The sequence below is a fragment of the Pan troglodytes genome, chromosome 20, assembly GCF_028858775.2.
Source record: "Pan troglodytes isolate AG18354 chromosome 20, NHGRI_mPanTro3-v2.0_pri, whole genome shotgun sequence".
NCBI lineage: Eukaryota > Metazoa > Chordata > Mammalia > Primates > Hominidae > Pan > Pan troglodytes.
The window spans coordinates 46,959,930-46,980,573 of record NC_072418.2 but is presented as its reverse complement, the minus strand read 5'-3'; the positions used below and the strand labels follow the sequence as shown (position 1 = coordinate 46,980,573).

The 20,644-nt window shown below is 40.6% G+C and overlaps 1 protein-coding gene across 2 annotated transcripts in view; it reads right to left on the bottom strand.

Moving 5' to 3' along the window:
• Positions 1 to 7,786: 7,786 nt before the first annotated feature.
• Positions 7,787 to 20,644, bottom strand: part of ZNF230 (zinc finger protein 230) — a 61,781-nt gene continuing 48,923 nt past the window's right edge. Inside the window, exons 1-5 of one of the 2 annotated variants that reach the window (XM_001158754.6) lie at positions 16,339 to 16,535; positions 12,340 to 12,422; positions 10,508 to 10,634; positions 10,254 to 10,340; positions 7,787 to 9,163 (exon numbers count right to left, since the gene is read on the bottom strand). In XM_001158754.6, coding sequence (XP_001158754.1) covers positions 7,968 to 9,163; positions 10,254 to 10,340; positions 10,508 to 10,634; positions 12,340 to 12,354 — 1,425 coding nt within the window. In that variant the 5' untranslated portion in view covers positions 12,355 to 12,422; positions 16,339 to 16,535 and the 3' untranslated portion in view covers positions 7,787 to 7,967. Of the gene's footprint in view, positions 9,164 to 10,253; positions 10,341 to 10,507; positions 10,635 to 12,339; positions 12,423 to 16,338; positions 16,536 to 20,644 lie in introns of those variants that run through there. The other variant, XM_054674106.2, reaches the window with a different exon arrangement.

Genomic DNA, 20,644 nt, shown 5'->3' with positions numbered 1-20,644 from the left:
AGGCTTTGTTTACTTTTAATCACTTCATTTCTTTTTGCTGCTGTGACACAATAATTCATAGGACTTGTCTTCATGTTCACTCATTCTGAAGATAACATAGTAGGAGTAGGGGTCATGGGCCTTAGATACACTTATCTGTGGCTTCAGAGCCTGCTCAAACCCAATCATACATATACCACTTACAAATGGAATTCCAATGTGCACATACAATTTAAAGACAAGGAGGGGCCAACAACACCCAATTCATGATGGAAAGCTTGGCACACATGCTAATTTGGTAGGTCATGGTTAAGTGCTCTGTCTCTGCTAAGACCACTAGCAAAATCATAGGCTGCTTTTCCAAAGAAGAGTAAGTAGGCTGGGGCTGGGGGCTCATACCTGTACTTATTGCTTTGTGAGGCTGAAGAACGAGGATCTCTTGATGCCAGGAGTTCAAGACCAGCCTGGGCAACAAAGCAAGGCCCTGTCTCTACCAAAAAGAAAAAGAGTAAGTATATGTAGAGGATGACTGGGCTTTGCTACAAAATCCTATCCATTTGTGGTTTGATTCATCAAATGTGACCAGCCAGTGGCTCCAAACATCACTCTCTGTCACTGATATTTCAATTACTTTTGGATCTCCTGGTCCACAGTGTCTTAGGGGTAGAGAAACTTACATGGCAGCCAGGATACATTACACAGCCTTATGGTATCTTAGTTGAGGCAAAATGTTTTTGGGTCAGACAAAAAAAGGCAGAGTAGCATATCCCAGTGAGGCATAAGTAGCATCCAGCAGCCAAGGAGGGCCATTAGACATTCTAACACTTTGTTTGGTTGTAGGAAGTACCATATGCTACTTGTCCTATATCTTAGAAGGGATATCTCAATAGTCCCACATCAGTGAACCTATGGAAATTTCACCAAAGTGGAAGGCCCATGAATATTTATAGGATTTATTCTTCCTTTCTGTCATGTATGTGTCTTACTAATATGCCTAGTGTAGCTCCTACTTTCTCCTCACCATGTCTGATCATCATATCAATGTGCCATTTGACAATAAGGATTCAGTCATTGCCCAAAAGAGTGATTATTTCTCCTTTTATGTACTCAGTCACAGGTTTATGCCCATGGTTTCCTATGGAGAACTCTGAAATGTATCATGGCCCATACTCATCTAACATTGGCCTCCCCTTTATGTAAATGAATGTGGATTTGTAAACTGGACATGTCTTGGAATTGATTTGAGGGCTGTGACTATGTTAGGTGGTTGCAGTTAGAGTTCTCTTCCCCTGCAATAGAACTCTTCTGACAACACAAACCCAGTGACAGTATCATAGATTTCCCATCAATTTTTTTACTATGAATACCAAGATCAACAAGGCATAGTTAAGCCCTGCATAGTGATTGACCTCATCTTTTTCTTTCCTTCTTTTTTTTTTGAGATGGAGTCTCACTCTGTCACCCAGGCTGGAGTGCAGTGGCGTAATCTCGGCTCACTGCAAGCTCTGCCTCCCGGGCTCATGCCATTCTCCTACCTCAGCCACCCAAGTAGCTGGGACTACAGGTGCGTGCCACCACACCTGGCTAACTTTTTTGTATTTTTAGTAGAGACGGGGTTTCACCGTGTTAGCCAGGATGGTCTCGATCTCCTGACCTCGTGATCGACCCTACGCGGCCTCCCAAAGTGTTGGGATTACAGGCGTGAGCCACTACACCCAGCCTTCTTTCCTAATTTCTGAAGCCCAACTAGGAGCATCCAGAAAATACTACTATACTGATAAGTTTGTCTACTGTGTCCTAAACTAACAAATTCATGGTCACCAGAATCATTCCAATAGGCATTTGATTAGGATTATTCAGTATGATATTTGGCATATTATCACACCATGCCTTTCACAACCAGTTCCCTATGTTGCACTGGAAATAAAGTCAATAGTGCTCTTAAATTTAGTAAGAGTAGAAATCCAATTCTAGAAAACACAATCAATTTAGAAAACTCATCCTTAGGGTGCTCTTCCTCTGAAGTTCTTGTGGGGCAAAATGTCTTTTGGTCAGCATTCAACCAGAGAAACAGAATCAGTATGACATATACAAGCACTTATTGCAAGGAACTCTGCTTTGGCACGGTGGAACTGGCTAAGTCTATTAGTCTGTTCTCACACTGCTATAAAGAGCTACCTGGCTGGGTGTGGTGGCTCACACCTGTAATCCCAGCACTTTGGGAGGCCAAGGCAGGTGGATCGCCTGAGGTCAGGAGTTTGAGACCAGCCTGTCCAACATAGTGAAACCCCGTTTCTACTAAGAATACAAAAATTAGCTGGGCATGGTGGCACACATCTGTAATCCCAACTACTCGGGAGGCTGAGGCAGGAGAATAGCTCGAATCTGGGAGGCAGAAGTTGCAGTGAGCCGAGATCGCACCACTGCACTCCAGCCTGGGTGACAAAGCAAGACTCCATCTCAAAAAAAAAAAAAAAAGGAACTACCTGAGACTGGGTAATTTATGAAGAAAAGAGGTTTAATCGACTCACAGTTCTACAGGCTGTACAGGAAGCGTGGCTAGGAGGCCTTAGGAAATTTACAATCATGATGGAAAGTGAAAGGGAAGCAAGCATGTCTTACCATGGCAGAGCAGGAGAGAATGAGAGCAGGAGGAGGTGCTACACACTTTTAAAACAAGCAGATCTCATCAGAATTCCATCAAAAGACAGCACTAGGGGGATGATGCTAAATCATTAAAAACAGCCCCCATAATCCAATCACCTCCCACCAGGCCCCACCTCCAACACTCAGGATCACAATTCAACATGAGATTTGGGTGGGGACACAGAGCCAAACCATATCACTAAGCAATTCCAAAATGCATATGGCTGGCCACCAGAAAGGTGAAGATGGAACTCTAACCCATGAGAGGAAGATGCCACCAGAAGATGCAATATTTTTTTCATTCAGAGAAGCTTCAGCTCTATTCTGAAGGATCTTCATGTGATTGATCAGGCCTACCCTTATTTAGCATAATATCCCTACTCAAAGCCAACTGATTATGGGCTGAATGTCTACAAAATACCATCACAATGTCTATATTAGTGCTTGATTAAATAACTAGGGACTATAGTCTATGCACTATAAATCCATTAAAATCAATTATCCCACAGATGTTCATCAGCAGGAAACTGCCTTTTGAGTTTTTCAAATTTTTTTTGTATGTTTTCCTCAGGATCTACAGAAAACTGTTTAATGAAAAAAATAATATTCAGTGCACAAGAGTACTACAGACATTAAAGATAAGATTGGAAGTCAATTTATTAAGAAAACCTTTAATATTGTCAAATCAGAGCAATCTCATTAGAATCTAGCATGCTTAGTATATTCGTTTTGTAAAATCTACATTCCTCTTCCTTTCCCAGGTCTCTCTCTAGGAGAGAATCAACTGAAGAGTCTGGCACTGCTTTCAACTGATAAGAGACATTTACCATTTACCATGGAGTCTTCATTTGCATAATAAAAACCTTGGTCTCCACAACCCTTTATCATAATCCAGACACTCCTTTCTATTGATTCCAGGCCTTTAGATAACTCTTTGAACCAACTGCCAATGAGAAAATCTTTGAACCCACCCAAGACCTGGAAGCACCTCCATGGCCAACTTTGAGTTGTCCCGCCTTTCCAGACCAAATCAATGTATACCTGTGTTGACTGATATCTGCCTGTAACTTCTGTCCCCCTAAAATGTATAAAACCAAGCTATAACCCAACCACTTTGGGCACATGTTCTCAGGACCTTTTATGGCCTTGTCATGGGCCTTGGTCACTCATATTTGGCTCAGAATAAACCTCTTTATATTTTATAGAGTTTGACTCTTTTTGTCAACACCAAGGTATATAACTCTGAATTGGCATCCAAACCAGGTCTTTGTTCTAACTGGATCCATAGCAACAGAAGCTCTGCTGCTGTCATGCTATGTTCCCTGCCCATACACCTCTGGTTTTCAAAGGATCTGTTTTTTTTTTTTTTTTTTTTTAATTTTTTGAGATGGAGTTTTGCTCGTTACCCAGGCTGGAGTGCAATGAGGTGATCTGGCTCACTGCAACCTCTGCCTCCTGGTTTCAAGTGATTCTGCCACCTCAGCCTCCTGAGTAGCTGTGATTACAGGCATGTGCCACCACACTCGGTTATTTTTGTATTTTTAGTAGAGACAGGGTTTCACTGTGTTGGCCAGGCTGGTTTCGAACTCCTGACCTCAGGTGAAGATCTGTTGCTTTAAAAGACAAAAACAAACAAACAACCTTCACACATATGTATATCTATTTCAATCTCTGAAATCACCTTTGTAAAAATTATAACAGTGAGAACATTATGACAGTGCAAGAGATCTCGTCTAACCAACTCCATCTTGCTTTTAACCACCAAACTGCCCTTGGTAGTAATTCCTGGGTGTGGGCCCAGCTAACTTGGGGAGGAATTTAGTTTATAATTTAAATGGTAATAGCCCTTCCCCCAAACTAAACTGCCTTTGTAACACTATTGAAAGGCCCCACTAGTTTACGAGGATGAGAGGGGCCTGAATTCTAAGATATATGTGTAAAGGATTACCAGTCATTATTCTGATTTCCAGCTGTTATTCCAGAGGTCTTAAAATTTGCAAATTCCCCAGTTACTCCAGTAAATAACACCACTATTGTAGAACCTAAGACTGGCCTTTTGAGATGTCTTTTCAGGCTTCTGCATTTCTGACAACTGGATGGCCCCACCTAAACCCATGACTCTTGACTCAACTGGTCCTGTGACCCCCACCCAGAAGTGGACTTAGTGCACAAGGACCATTTTTCACATCCCCAGCCAACCAGCAGCACCCATTCCCTAGCCCCCTGCCCGTCAAACTATCTATGAAAAACCCTAGCCTCCAAATTTTCAAGGAGGCTGATTTGAGTAATAATAAAACCCTTGTCTCCCATTTAGCCAGTTCTATGTGTATTAAATTCTTTCGCTATTGTGAATTCTCTGTCTCGATAAATCAGCTGTGTCTGGGCACTGGGCAGGATCTCCAGTATTTGCACACTCCCTGACTTACCCCTAAAGAAGCATCACATGCTTTAATTACCATGACAGTTAACCAGACTTCATTTATCTGCATATTCTAAAAACCAGAGAATATATATATATTTTTGAGACGGAGTCTCACTCTGTTGCCCAGGCTGGAGTGCAGTGGCATGATCTCAGCTCACTGCAAGCTCTGCCTCCTGGGTTCACACCATTCTCCTGCCTCAGCCTCCCGAGTAGCTGGGACTACAGGCGCCCGCCACCACACCTGGATAATTTTTTGTGTTTTTAGTAGAGATGGGGTTTCACCGTGTTAGCCAGGTTGGTCTCGATCTCCTGACCTCATGATCCACCAGCCTCAGCCTCCCAAAGTGCTGGGATTACAGGCGTGAGCCACTGCGCCTGGCCCAACCAGAGAGTATTTCACTTTGAAATGACTTCAAAATGCCCTAGTCATTGTGAACTTACATCATATGACAATATGGAGCAATTTTATTCTGAGATTCTGAGTCCTGATAGGTAAGTGATTAACATTAATAAGTTTGCAAATTTATTGCACTAAATTTACTGCTTTGATAAAACTGATGTTCACTGAGAAAAAATGCATAAAATTATAAAATGGAAAAATACCAGCAAATATTCATTGCCAGAGGAAAGAATAGTTGTTCACAAATTACGTATATACACATTAAAAAGTCCCAGAAACACACAAAGATATTTGATTATGTTATGAAGGTTACAGTCAGATTTCACAAAGCTCACATTATGTTTTTCTGCTTTTACTGTATGTCTGGTGCCCTCATTTTATTGGTCTTATGTTATAGGAATAAATGCATTTCACACAAATTCTTGTTGAATACTTATTCCATTTTAAAATGGGGTGATATCATCCATGTGGTTTTCTACTTTTCACAGTTTTAACATCATAATCATAATTTCCTATCCCATCATTTCCAGGTAAAACACTTGTACCTTATACATTCTGATATACACTGCTTACAAAAGACTTATTTTTACTGCCAACAATAAAGAAGAGCATGTAAATGTCACTCCTACCCCAATCATGGATACATTTCATGAAATTACCAAACTCCGATAGGTTTCTCTTGGTATTTCATAGAGCTAGGAAGAGAATGTTAGGTTAGGTTTCCAAAAATTGTCAAATTGGCATAGCTTCTACCTGAGTTGTTTGACAAAATAAATGCTACCACAATTAGAAGGCCATTATATCAAAGCCTGCATGGAAATACAGAAGCAATCATGAGAATTCAGAACTAAGGAAGTTTTTTCCAACGTAACTACATCTGCCACGTAAAAAGTATTAACTATAAATTTTGCCTTAACACTGTTGAAAAAAGTGTAATTGTGATATATGCAGTGTACTGTTATTAACAAGTTAACAAACCATTTTCAGCCTGTAGTGTGAGAAGAGTTACAAATGATTGTTGAATTTATATTGTATGCAACCAATGGAGCATTAGACAAAGCCACTAGTAGTAAAAATCCAACTTCAGAACAGAGAATGAGGGGAAGCCAGCAGCCAAGTGCAACAGGGTAAGATTACCCAAAATAATGCTTTGCATTGCAGAACTGAGTGTATTCTGCATTTTAACTCAGGTGTCCCTGAATTATTTTTTGTAGATTTTCTCTCCTAGATACAATTTTAAAATATCATACTTTCTCCTTTTGAGTCATTTAACACATACTAAACATGTAAGTGCTAATCAGTGTTAAGGTCCTGAGGATGCAGAAAACAAGGTACCTGTAGTTGACATTCTAGTGGTCATCACTTTTGACATGTTCATCATTAGGGTTTTGTAAATGTGTGAACAAACTCTTATTCTAAGGCCTGTCTCCTGAATGACAAGTGTAAGTTCTGTTTGCAACCCTACTGCACAATTTACAAGAGTTCTCTACTACGATGGTCCTAGGATGACGGGAGTATGCTGAGCTATGGTGAAACACTGAATTTAACTTAAACAAATGTTTTCTGTCCTACAAGCCTGGATGAAATATATTATCAGTATGGACTGTGATAAATTATGATATAAACACACACTGAAGTGCTTACCATATGCCTCTTTTTAACATTTTGCCCCTTTGTGAACTCTCAAATGAGATTATAGACAACTGAGCAGAGACTTTATCACACACCTCATTACTAAGGATTCTGTCCAACGTGGACACTCTGGTGCAGTTGAGGACTTGAGGCCTGAGGTGGTATGAAGCCATATCACCCTAGCCACACTTCCATAGTTTTGCTCTCGTGTCAAGCCTCTGAGGCATAAGATTCGAGTGATCTAGCAATCCCACTACTGAGTATATCCAAAGCAAAGGAAATCAGTATGTGGATCAGATATCTACCCTATCATGTTCATTGGAGCACTATTCTTCACAATAGTTAAGATATGGAACCCACCTATGTGTCCATCAGTAGATAAATGAAGAAAAGGTGGCATATATACACAATAGAATACTCTTTGGGCATAAAAAGAAAACAAAATTGTGTCATTTGTGGCAACACAGATGAGCTTTGGAGGGCATTATGTTAAACAATATAAGCTAAGCAAGGTAAGATAAATACTAACTGTCCTCACACACATATGGAAGCTAAAAAAGTTGATTTCATAGAAGTAGTGAGTAAAACAGTGGTTCTAGAAGCAGGGAAGTGTAGGGGTTGGGTGAGATAGCCAAAGATTGGGTAACAAGATACATAAGTACTGCTAGATAGGAGAAATACATTCTAGTGTTCTAAAGCACCAAAGGTGACTATAATCAACAATAATTTATTGTTTCTTTTCAAATTGCTAGAACAATGGATTTTGAATTTTCCCAAAACAAAGAAATGTTAATTGTTTAAGGTAATACACTAATTACATCAATTTGATCATTACGTATTATATACACATATTAAAATTTCATACCATATCCCATATATATGTACAACTTACATATCATTTAAAAATAATGATAAAATTATATCCAGATTCAAGCGCCTCTTGTAGCGCTTCCCACAGTCCTCACATTTGGATGAGTTTTCTCCATTGTGGTCTCCTTGTTGGTCTTTACAGAAAGACCGGTGTACAAGCCTCTTTCCACAATCCTCACATTTGAAGGGTTTTTTCCGGCAGTGGAGTTTCTTATGATTCAAAATACTTGAAGCCCGGCTAAAGCTCTTCCCACATTCCTTACAATTATAAGGTCTCTCTCCAGTATGGACCCTCTGGTGCAAGTTAAGACCTGACTTACTAATGTAGCCCTTCCCACACTCCTCACATCTGTATGGTTTTTCTCCACTGTGGATTCGCTGATGGATCAAAAGATATGAGGACCATCTGAAGCTCTTCCCACATTCTTTACAATTGTACGGTTTCTGTCCTGTGTGAATTATCTGATGCTTATGCAAATCTAGGCTATCAGTGAAGCCTTTTCCACACTCCTCAGATTTGTACAGTTTCTCTGCTGTGTGGACCATGCAATGCCTATTAAGACTTGACCTAAGGCAGAAGCTCTTACCACATATTTCACATTTGAACGGCTTCTCCCCAGTATGAATTCTCTGATGTTTCTGAAGCTGGAAATCGTGAATGAAGGCCCTCCCACATTTCTCACAAATATAAGGTTTCTCTCCTGTGTGTAATTTGCAGTGAACTTGAAGTATCGCTCTACATCTGAAGCCTTTCCCACATTGCTCACATTTGAATGGTTTCTCTCCAGTGTGGACTCTCTCATGAGTTTGCAGACATGAGCTCTGACTGAATTCCTTACCACGCATGTCACACTTAGAGAGTTTCTCTCTCAAGTGAACTCTCTGGTGAATACGAAGAGCTGAGATGTAACAGAAGCTTTTTCCACACTCATTGCACGTATGAGACTTCTCTCCTGAGTGGAACTGCTGAGGAGGATCAAAGATGGCAACATCACTGAAGGATTGTTTACACTTCCCATTCTGTGAAGGTTTCTGTCCTGTATGAATTATAGATAGTCCTGCCTCAACCTGGGAGGGGACATCACCTTGTTCAAAGAAGTGAGAATTATTTATGATGGAGTCTTGAGACTGGGTTAAGTTACTTGCAGTTTGTTCCCAGATTTGCCGGCAAGGGCAGTCTTCATGTGGTCCTGCTTCCGCAACAGTCTTGCCACCTATAAGGACACAGAATGAAGAGATGTGGACAAATGAAACCTTTGTTCGGTGTTTTTAAGATTTCACACTTAGGATATGGCATTCAACTTTAATGAATGTTCAGTTTATGTTTTCCCCATGCATCTTGTTTTCTGGTTTGTATGTGACCAATTTATAACCACACCATGTCTCATATGTAAAATCCTTGATGGAAATAACAGACTCAATTAAAAAACTGATATAATATATACATTTAATTTGTTACTATTTCTAAGGAATTTTCTGGTCAGTCAAAAATCTTGCATGATAAATTACTAAATTAAAACATTATGTTCATAGTGAAATATAAATCAAAGGGAAATTTAAGGAAAAACAATAACAAAATCAATAGTTTATATATCTGTGTTTATGTTGTATATCCTTATATAGAAGTTACCCTAAGTAAAAAGAAGTCGGGACTTTGTCCTCAGCATCTGAGAGGTAATCTCTAGGATCCTGACATATCATGCTGGAGGAGAGTGTCTTTGTTAGGGTGCCAACTCTGGATCACTCTGGATAGTGAAACAATATGATTTAGGGTTGTGGCTGGCCACTCCTTTCGAGGGTGAGGGGTGGGAGACCATCCTCCCCATGTCAGAAAGAACAAAAGTGTTGTTTAATCTGTGAAGTCTGTTATTTGTTACCAGCAACAGGGAATACGGTGTCCATGACAGGACAGAGTAACAGCAGGGAGGACAAGGTGGCTGGAAAAGATGGTGCAAGGGGGAGAGGACAGATGTAGTCAAGAGGCAGCAGGGGATGAAGAACAAACCTCAGGGTCTCCAAAAGCCAATAAAGAGGTTGTAACTTTAATAACATTAATAAACCATAAAGGCTTTTGGACCAAGGAGTGGAAAACTGACTTGCATTTCCCAAGGATCATTTTGGCTGCTCTGGGGAAAATAGATGTCAGGGTGGAAGGGAGGGAACAGGACCACCAGCCAGAAAGGGGTTGTAATAAGCCAGGAAAGAGATTGGGCAATTTAGATCAGGGTGATATAAGTGGGCATGGTCAGATGTAAAACAAACGGGAAAGTCATGTACAAGGACACACAGTTGCTTGCTTCTTACCTGAATTTCCTTCTCTTTGGGTTGCTGTCTCCATCATCCAAAACTTTTCTTCCCTTAGGAAGTGGAAAGGGTGGAATGGTTGATGCCCTGTGAACATGCAAAGTCATGTGCTTAATACCAATTCATTCTAGGTAATATCAAGGTAAAATTTACTGGAAATTTAAGTTCCCACTGCATACACAAATTTGAATACTCTAGGATACAAAGCCACTCCTGGGGCCTGATGTTCCATTACAGAGGGTGCCCGTGCTCACCCACTGACAGCAGGTTCGTGAAGTTCTCAAGCATCACGTCTTGGTACAGCTTCCTCTGGGCAGGGTCCAGTAGCCCCAGCTCCTCCTCAGTGAAGAACACAGCCACATCCTTGAAGGTCACTGCCTCCTATAACATCAAGGATACATAACCTCAATCCTATGACCATGGACTCCTGGGGGAGGAGCAGCATTGAGCAGGCAGAGAAGAGAAGTGGAGGTCAACTTATAGATTTCCCACTCATTCTGTCTGTATCCTGACAGTGATTTTCCTGAGCTCCACCAGAAGTGCAATCATGAAAAAGACCTCCTGTATTTTTACTTTGTGCACTTACTGAGTCTCCTTGTAAGCAACCCCTTAGGATTTCAAATGGTGCATCCTGGGCTACACCTATATAGGTTTCAATGAATTTTGCCAATTGCCCCAGTTTCCCCAGCAACAATGAGCAATTCAGTCTCAACCTTGTTTGATGAGGCTTATTGTCCTCCTCTCTCAGACCCAAACCCTGGATGCTATCACTTTTCTTTAGTATTTGCCAAATGAACAGGTTTTAGGTAACTATTTTCAAAGTAGCCTTGGATCCATTCTCCCCACTCTCTTGATTATAGGTCTTAAGAATAACCATAAATGTGCTAGTTATGCAATGTCCTTCCCAGGGAAGATAACATCTTTTTATTTATTTTTTTATTTTTATGCCTTCTTTGGTTCTAGTCCAATCCATAAAAGATAATATCTTGAGTTAGAGAGGAACTGCTCAGTAAGTCATGTTACCCCTGAGGCATATAACCTGGGACAGGCTGCCTCTTGGGGTGCCTCAGCTATGGTGCAAATGGGGCATGTGCAGTCGTCACTCCACCCACTCTAGGCAGCTTTCTTGAGCCTTGGAGGACTGGCTCACAGTGGATCATAGGCTTCTGTTGTCCCTTGCTACCTACATGTAATAAATCTGCTTTATGTAATTTGTCATACATGAGTGTGCTCTCTCATGGTAGACTCGCCAAGTCTGTAACTAGTGAACCTGTTCCATGGAATTGGTGCAGCCAGCAGGGTCCAATTTGACAGAACTCTGGACTGGCAAAGGGGGGGCACTTATATCCTGGGCAATTGGCCCACTGCTGTGATGGCAGCCTGGGGGCACAGGCTGGACAGCAGCTTGATGATTTATAAAGAAGATAGAATGATAAGCGGGACACAGGCCACCCCTCCACAGATGTGAGCTGGCTGCATGGATTGAGACAGAGAGGACAGAATACGGAAACAGAGGAGCTTGGTGTGTGATCCGCTGATTGCGACACCTTAAATAATAGCTCATTCCTGGGGCCAGAGGACTCAGGAGGTGGGTGAAGTGGGTCAGAGGGTCCCTGGAGCATCTAAGAGAAATGGAGCCAACATGCGTAATGTGGGCCTCCACAGAAAGGGGGACTAACTATCTAATGGACAAGTATGAAGAAAACCAGAAGGACATGTTATCTTGGTGTATAGCGTACCCTTGACATAAGGAACTCCATCATCAATACAAATACAGTTATGAATGTACAAGGAACAGCACAAGAAGAAAAATCAGGCTAATTTGAGAGCAAGGAGGTGAAGAAGTGGGAGCACTGTTCATTCCTACTAATTTTTCTACTCCATAATGTAACAGTAAAAAACAAAACAAAACCCAAACCAAAAACCAAATGCAAAGTCAACAAAAAAGAGACAAAGGAAGCAACTGGCACACAACAGGTCCCAAATGCCCATTTCCTCCTTGAGTCTTCCCAAGACAGAGAAAAATATATGACAATATGAGCAATAAGATGGAATTTTAATAGCAAGAGAGGTGAGCTCTACTCACCTTGAATGTGGTCATTTTTCCTCCTACTTTTTGGAGTCTTCAGAGTCCTGAGTAATGGAGCACAAAGGAAGGTGGAATTGTGCCTGGAAAATGCCAGAGACAGCAAAAGAGAGACATGAAATGGTGGCTGGGGAGGCTGTGTAGCAACAAGCACATGTATTATGAATGATCACAGCAGCATTATTCATACTAACCCCAAAACTGTGCACAACCAAAATGCCTTCCTCTGGGTAAATGGATAGAAAAATCATGGCATATCCATATAATGGAATCTAATTTGGAAATTAAAAGGAATGAAGTACCAACTCATGCTACAACATGCACAAACCTTGGAAACATGCTAAGAGAAAGAAGCCAGTCACCAAAATCCATGGATTATATGATTCCATTTATATGAAATGTCCGAATAGGCAAATGTATACATAGAGGAAAAGTAGGTTAGTGGTTGCTCCAGATTTGGCGTGAGAATGAGGTTTAATTGTAAATGGGCACAGAGTCCAACTGAGGGTGAAAAATAACTAAACTGAATTATGATGATGGTTACTCCGCTTTACAAAGTTCCTAAAGATCACTGTACTCCTGAAATGAGAGAATACTTTATGTAAAATATACCTCAATAGAGTTGAAAAAAAATTGCTAATCCACATGTCATTTACCTTCATAAGACTGAATTCTGAGTCCATATTGTTGGAAGATTTATAGTTGAACAAACACATGAATAAATGAAGAGAACTAGAAGTTCATCTTTAGTAGAATGCCCACTAATAATGTACCTTCCAATAAGAAACTTGAGTTTTTTTTAAAAAAGGTAACTTTACAGCAGACAAATCTGAAAGGCATCATCTTGGCCAAGTGAACACAGTTGAGATCACCAGTGAAGGGACAGACCACATCATGTGAACCCTGTTATGTTGCAATAAAGAGGAAACCTCATCACTTGTGCAATATCCTTACCAACAATACATAATCTGAAACTAAACATGAAATATATCAAACTCCAAATGAACATCTTTCTCCAAAATAACTTTCCTATTAAAAAAAAAACACCATGTTTATAAAAGACAAAGACTGTGGAATCTTTCTAGACTAAAGAAACTGTGGAATGTGACAACTAAAGACAATGCATAAACTGGACTTTGAATGGCGTTGCAGGTGAAGGGTGGGGCAGGGGACACAGTCATAAGGACTTTATTTTTTTATTTTTTGAGACAGAGTCTCGCTCTGTCACCCATGCTGGAGTGCAGTGGCGCGATCTCGGCTCACTGCAACCTCCGCCTGCTGGGTTCAGGTGATTCTCTTGCCTCAGCCTCCCAAGTAGCAGGGATTACAGGAGCATGCCACCACACCTGGCTTTTTAAAATATTTTTAGTAGAGACAAGGTGTCACCATGTTGGCCAGGCTGGTCTCAAACTCCTGACCTCAGGAGATCCACCCGCCTTTGCCTCCCAAAATGCTGGGTTTACAGGCATGAGCCACCGTGCCTGGCATAGGACTTTAAATGAAAAATTGAACAAATTTAAATATGTAACTACAGATTAGATAACAGGATGTTAGGTAATATGCTATTCAACACTATCTAATGAATAACACTACAACTACTAGTAGTCTTTTAACAGATCTGATATGTAATAGATAACAATATTATTTAATATCTAATATTATCTAGCATGTTATGTGAAACCCTATACCATCACTTCCTAAATACCTCTTACCAAAACACCCCACATTTACCATGGTATGTGGGCTTCCTTGCTGCAGAAAGCCATAATCAGCTGTCTCTGGTTAGTTATGTTCCTGGTGGTATTTGGCTGATGGTCATCAACAAAGCAACCAGGAAAAATGTAAACAATTGGCAAATTTGGATAGAGTATGAGAACTCCTTATACTATTTTTGCAACTTTTCTATAGCTTTTAAATGATATAAAGATGAAAATATTTTATTTTATTTGTTTTTATTTTTTTAATTTTTTTTTTTTTTTGAGACAGAGTCTCGCTCCCTAGCCCAGGCTGGAGTGCAGTGGCGCGATCTCGCTCACTGCAAGCTCCGCCTCCCGGGCTCACGCCTTTCTCCTGCCTCAGCCTCTGGAGTAGCTGGGACCACAACTGCCTGCCACCATGCCCAGCTAATTTTTTGTATTTTTTTTTTTAGTAGAGATGGGGTTTCACCATGTTGGCCAGAATGGTCTCGATCTCCTGACCTCGTGATCCACCCGCCTCGGCCTCCCAAAGTGCTGGGATTACAGGCGTGAGCCACCGCGCCCAGCGAAAATATTTTAGATATGAGGAAATAGTCATAAGGATAATGGGAATAATAAAATTGAGCATTATATAATATGGCAGTTCACTAGTTTATTCTTTTTTTTTTTTTTTTTTTTTTTTTTGAGTCTCACTCTGTTGCCCAGGCTGGAGTGCAGTGGCGTGATCTTGGCTCACTGCAACCTCCACCTCCCGGGTTTAAGCAATTCTCCTGCCTCAGCCTCTAGAGTAGCTGGGACTACAGGCACGTGCCATCACGCCTGGCTAATATTTGTATTTTTAGTAGAGATGGGGTTTCACCATGTTGGCCAGGCTGGTCTCAAACTACTGACCTCAAGTGATCCACCTGCCTTGGCCTCCCAAAGTGCTGGGATTATAGGCATGAGCCACCACAACCAGCCTCACTAGTTTAGTCTCTATTAGCAATATTTAAAATTGTCTATAGTTAAAAGACATATGGGAAAACACATTAAAATACAACAATTTTTTAAAAAATGTTTATCAACAAATATAGAAGTAGACACAAAGAAAGACAAAAGAAATCAATTAGAAGCTTAACAGTTACTACCTTTACATCTTGGATACATGGGTAATTAAAAAACTTTTTCTACTCTCATTTCTCCTATTTCAGACTTTTCCACAGTGATACAGTTCCACAACAGTACGAAATACTTGGAAAACATGAAACAAAATAGTTGAGAAATTTTTAAAAATTCCTAGACGTCCAAGCCCACGAGCCTTGCTCTCAACGTCCTTTCAATCAGGTCCTAACTTGCTTTCTCTACGAGTCCAGCTAGTTCCTCTGCCTCAATGAGAATGTATCCAAGAGGTGATCAACTCAGGCTCTGACCTGGACTGCCTAGGTGCCAACCCCAGCTCTACCTCTCACTAGTTGGCGGCTATGCACCCTGTGTCTCACTCTCATCTTTAAAACAGAGAAAAGCAATACTTCACAGAGCCACAGTGTGGCCTAAATTTATTTGTATAAAGCACTTAGAATGAAGTTACCAATTACGGCTTAATGATTATCAACACCCATACCCGAGGACACACTCTCGGTTGGGTGAACATCTCTATAAAGGAAAAAAGCCAAGGACCAATCACATAGAGATTTGCCCTCAGTAGCCAAGAAGTCCCCTCCCTGCAGCTCTTTTAGAAAGGTCAGGCTGGGGAAGGCGAAAGTTGTGAAATACCCTGACTGCATCGCGGTCCCCCATAAAAGTTAAATGCTCCCCGCCCTTCGTGGAAGCGGACGCAACTCGCTTTCCTAAAAAGAGGTCAGAAGGCCTCCCGGGATCATCCAGCGTCCTGCAGGGATTAGGGAGAAGGACCAGGGCCCCTGCAGCTGAAGCTATGACTCCACCCGGGGACCTGACCTCTTCGGGAAGTTAACAAGAGACCACCAGTCACCAAGTGACAGGGACTGCTTTAAGGTTCTCATTTGCGTTATCTCTTTCAGTTCCCAAAAACGATTCTACTAGGATGGTTCTAATGTCCCCATTACCAAAAAACAGCAATGGAAAGTATAAGGACATTGAGTAACACTCCACGTCACACTGCGAGAAAGCGGTCGCACACGTAGGGTGGAGAGAGGCAGGCTGAGCGAGGTCAAAGTCCTGGAAACGCTCACAGCAGGGCACAGAGGACCCCGCCAATTCCAACCCCCGGGATGCGAGCACAGCACCCCCATCCCAGAAAGCTTCCGTGGACGGGAAAAAAACCCCATTCCCCGCCCCACCAAACCTCCGCTCTCCGCCAAGGCTTCTTTTCCCTTGCTTGGATCATCGATCATCCGGTCGTTGCGACCCCAAGCGAAAGTGACAAGTTCAGAAGGACCCGCCAGACGCAGAAATGGCTCAAACTACGCGGTTATGTAGCAACCGCAGGCTCACACACCGGAAGTGCTCGCGTCTCCACAGAGCGTCTGGACTCCACTTCCCAGAATTCCCCGGTTTAACTGCTTGAGCCAAAGGGTCCGCCATTCCATGAAGTTGATGGACTACAGTTCCCAGAATTCACTCGTCCACCCGCCTGAGCCAACTTGCCCGCGGCTCAGAGTGTGTCTGGACTCCACTTCCTCCAATGCCAAAGGAAAATGTCTATAATCTCACTCCTCAGCGGGAAGCGTTGGACTCCGCAGTGGTCCTTGACTACACACACACCGCAGTGCCCACCGGGAACGTATCCCATATCTCTGAGCGCCTGGTGGGGAATGTGGACTGTGACCCTGTGAGTCGTCCGTCTCTCTCCCTGAGTCTTTGAGCGAAAATAGTGTATAGACAGGAATTCCTGAAGTCTAAACGCCTCCCACGATGACAGGAGTGTTATTGGGAAGAGAACAAACGAGGAGATAAAATCTTCAAGGATTAGGATAATCTGACGATGGGAGGTTAAAACTAACGGTTTAAAGGATGAGCCAGGTGGAATGGTTTGGCAGGGGCAATGAGGAGCAGGAAGACACCAGCCCCTACTCCAGAAGCTGTGGGACCACTGGTTTGGCAGGAAAAGCCACCCCCATTTAAGATCACAGCTACTAGTGGAGAAGCGGTGTCGTCATGGAATAGCTATCTTCCCATAAACTTTTCATGGTATTCATATTTCTCCTTAGATGTAGAAACATCAAATTTCAGCGAATGTAGTGAATTGCTCAGTACCTCAGAGCAATAATGACTGATGAAGAGCTAGGCATTGGTATCAATCTTACATTGAGATTGTAAATGCAGTAAAACGGGAGGATTCTATAGGTGAAGGAGCATGTCTTATTAAGAGTTTTCTTCCTGGCCAAGCGCAGTGGCTCAAACCTGTAATGCCAACCCTTCGGGAGGCCAGGGCAGGACGTTCCCTTGAGCCCAGGAATTGGAGACCAGACAGGGAAATACAGGGAGACTTCGTCTCTATAAAAATTTTTTTTTAACTGGTCAGGCATGGTGGCCTGATCTTGGGACTACAAGTTTCAAGTACTCAGGAGGCTGAGGTGGGAGGATTGCTGAAGCCCAGGAGTTTGATTGAGGCTGCAGTGAGCTATGATGCCACCACTGCACTCCAGCCTAGGCAACAGATACCTCAGTAATAAAAAAATTTTTTTTAAGTTTCTTCTTATTTCTTGGTGAAACATAATTTCTTTATTATAGTTAGCAATTTAAAAACTGGCATTGGTTAAAAAATAATAATAGTATAAAGCTAAATTAGGAAACAATTCATCTAAAAACCTGCTCTTTTGAAGGTAACTTTTTTTCTCCCTATAAACATACATTGGCCTATAAACCAATATTCTTCTTTTTTAAAAAAAATGGAGTCTACTGTTTACCTATTTTTCTAAACTAAAAACTTTTCAAAATTTTGTTTAGACACAAAAATAAGGTGACTGTGCCAAACTTTTGATGCCAAACATCCGCTCTCTGAAAATTGAGTGATCACTATTCATATGCCAGTTATAGCTGTATCCTTGATCTACTCTGCCTTCCCAAAAGATAAGATGTATTGACACACTCAATCGTAGCATGCAGGGAACTGAGCCTAAAAGGTTAGGGGCACTTGGCATCAAAGGTCCCTTCTGCTTCCCAGGTCCTTGCACTCTGGGTCTGTGATGGGAGGAGCAGCCTCTATGATCTCCCAGATGCCTTTGGGGTCATTCTTCCAGTGTTAATGGACAGCAGGTCCTGGCTTCAGTTGACATGACCAATCCAAACTAATCTCCTAAATCAGTTGCTTATCTCTACCGTTGTTTTATCCAGAACAGGTTTTCTAATTTTTTTTCCAAAGTAGATAGGCTGTGAATTTTTAAAATTCTTAGTTCTGTTTCCCTTTTAATTAATAATTCTGACTTTCTGTGGGGTCCCTCCCACATGTGGGAATTCTGGGAGATACAATTCAAGCTGAGATTTGGGTGGGGACACATCCAAACCATGCCATTGATGACACTGACAAAAACAACAGGGAAAGGACTCCCTATTCAATAAGTGCTGCTGGGATAACTGGCTAGCCATATGCAGAAGATTGAAACTGGTCCCCTTCCTTACACCTTATACAAAAATGAAGCTGGGCGCTGTGGCTCAACTCTGTAAAAATTGGTAATAATGTCCCCAATTTTAGTTACTTGAGTCTTTATTTTTTAGTCAGTCCTGCTAAAGTTTTCACAATTTTGTTAGTCTTTCAGAATAATCAACTCTTGGTTTGGTTGATTTTCTTTGTATTCTTCTTCTCTATTTTATTTATTAATACTTTAATCTTTATTATTTCCCTCCTAATCACTTTCTGTAAGATTCTCTTTTTCTAGTTCATGAAAATAAAATTAGGCTGTGGATGTCAGATCTTTCTTCTTTAATATAAGCATTTACAGATATAAATTTCCCTCCTCCTACTGCTTTTGCCTCATTCCAAAAGTTTTGGCCATTGTTTTCATTTTCAGTTGTCTAAGGTATTTCCTAATTTCACTCCTGATTTACTCTGACATATTATTTAAGAGTGTGTTGCATGCACACGTATGTTTATTGCGGCACTATTCACAATAGCAAAGACTTGGAACCAACCCAAATGTCCACCAATGATAGACTGGATTAAGAAAATGTGGCACATATACACCATGGAATACTATGCAGCCATTAAAAAGGATGAGTTCATGTCCTTTGTATGGACATGGATGAAGCTGGAAACCATCATTCTGAGCAAACTATCACAAGGACAGAAAACCAAACACCACATGTTCTCACTCATAGGTGGGAATTGAACAATGAGAACACTTGGACACAGGGTGGGTATACGCGTATATACGTACACACGTATATACGCGTATATACGTACACACGTATATACGCGTATATACGTACACACGTATATACGCGTATATACGTACACACGTATATACGCGTATATACGTACACACGTATATACGCGTATATACGTACACACGTATATACGCGTATATACGTACACACGTATATACGCACACACGTATATATGTACACACATATATACACGTATATGTACACACATATATACACGTATACACACAGATATACACGTATACACACACATATATACACGTATACACACACAGATATACACGTATATATACACACATATATACACGTATATATACACACATATACACGTATATATACACACGCATATATACACGCGCATATATACACGTATATATACACGCGCATATATACACGCATATATACACGCGCATATATACACGCATATATACACGCGCATATATACACGCATATATACACGCGTATATATACACGCATATATACACGTATATATACACGCATATATACACGTATATATACACGCATATATACACGTATATATACACGCATATACACGTATATATACACGCATATACACACATATATACGTATATATACACATATACACGTATATATACACATATACACGTATATATGTATATATACACAAATATACACATATACGTATATATACACACATATACGTATATATACACACATATATACGTATATATACACACATATATACGTATATACACACATATATACGTATATACACACAGATATATACGTATATACACACAGATATATACGTATATATACACAGATATATACGTATATATACACACATATACGTATATATACACACATATATGTATATATACACATATATACACACATATATACACATATATACACATATATACACGCACATATATACACATATATACATATATACACACATATATATGCACATATATACATATATACACACATATATACACATATATACATATATACACACATATACACATACACATATATACACATATACATATACACATATATACACATATATACACATATACACATATATACACATATACACATATATACACATATACACATATATACATATATACACATATATACATATATACACACATATATACATATATACACACATATACATATATACACACATATATACACATATATACATACATATATACATACACATATACACACATATACACACATATACATATATACATATATACACATATATA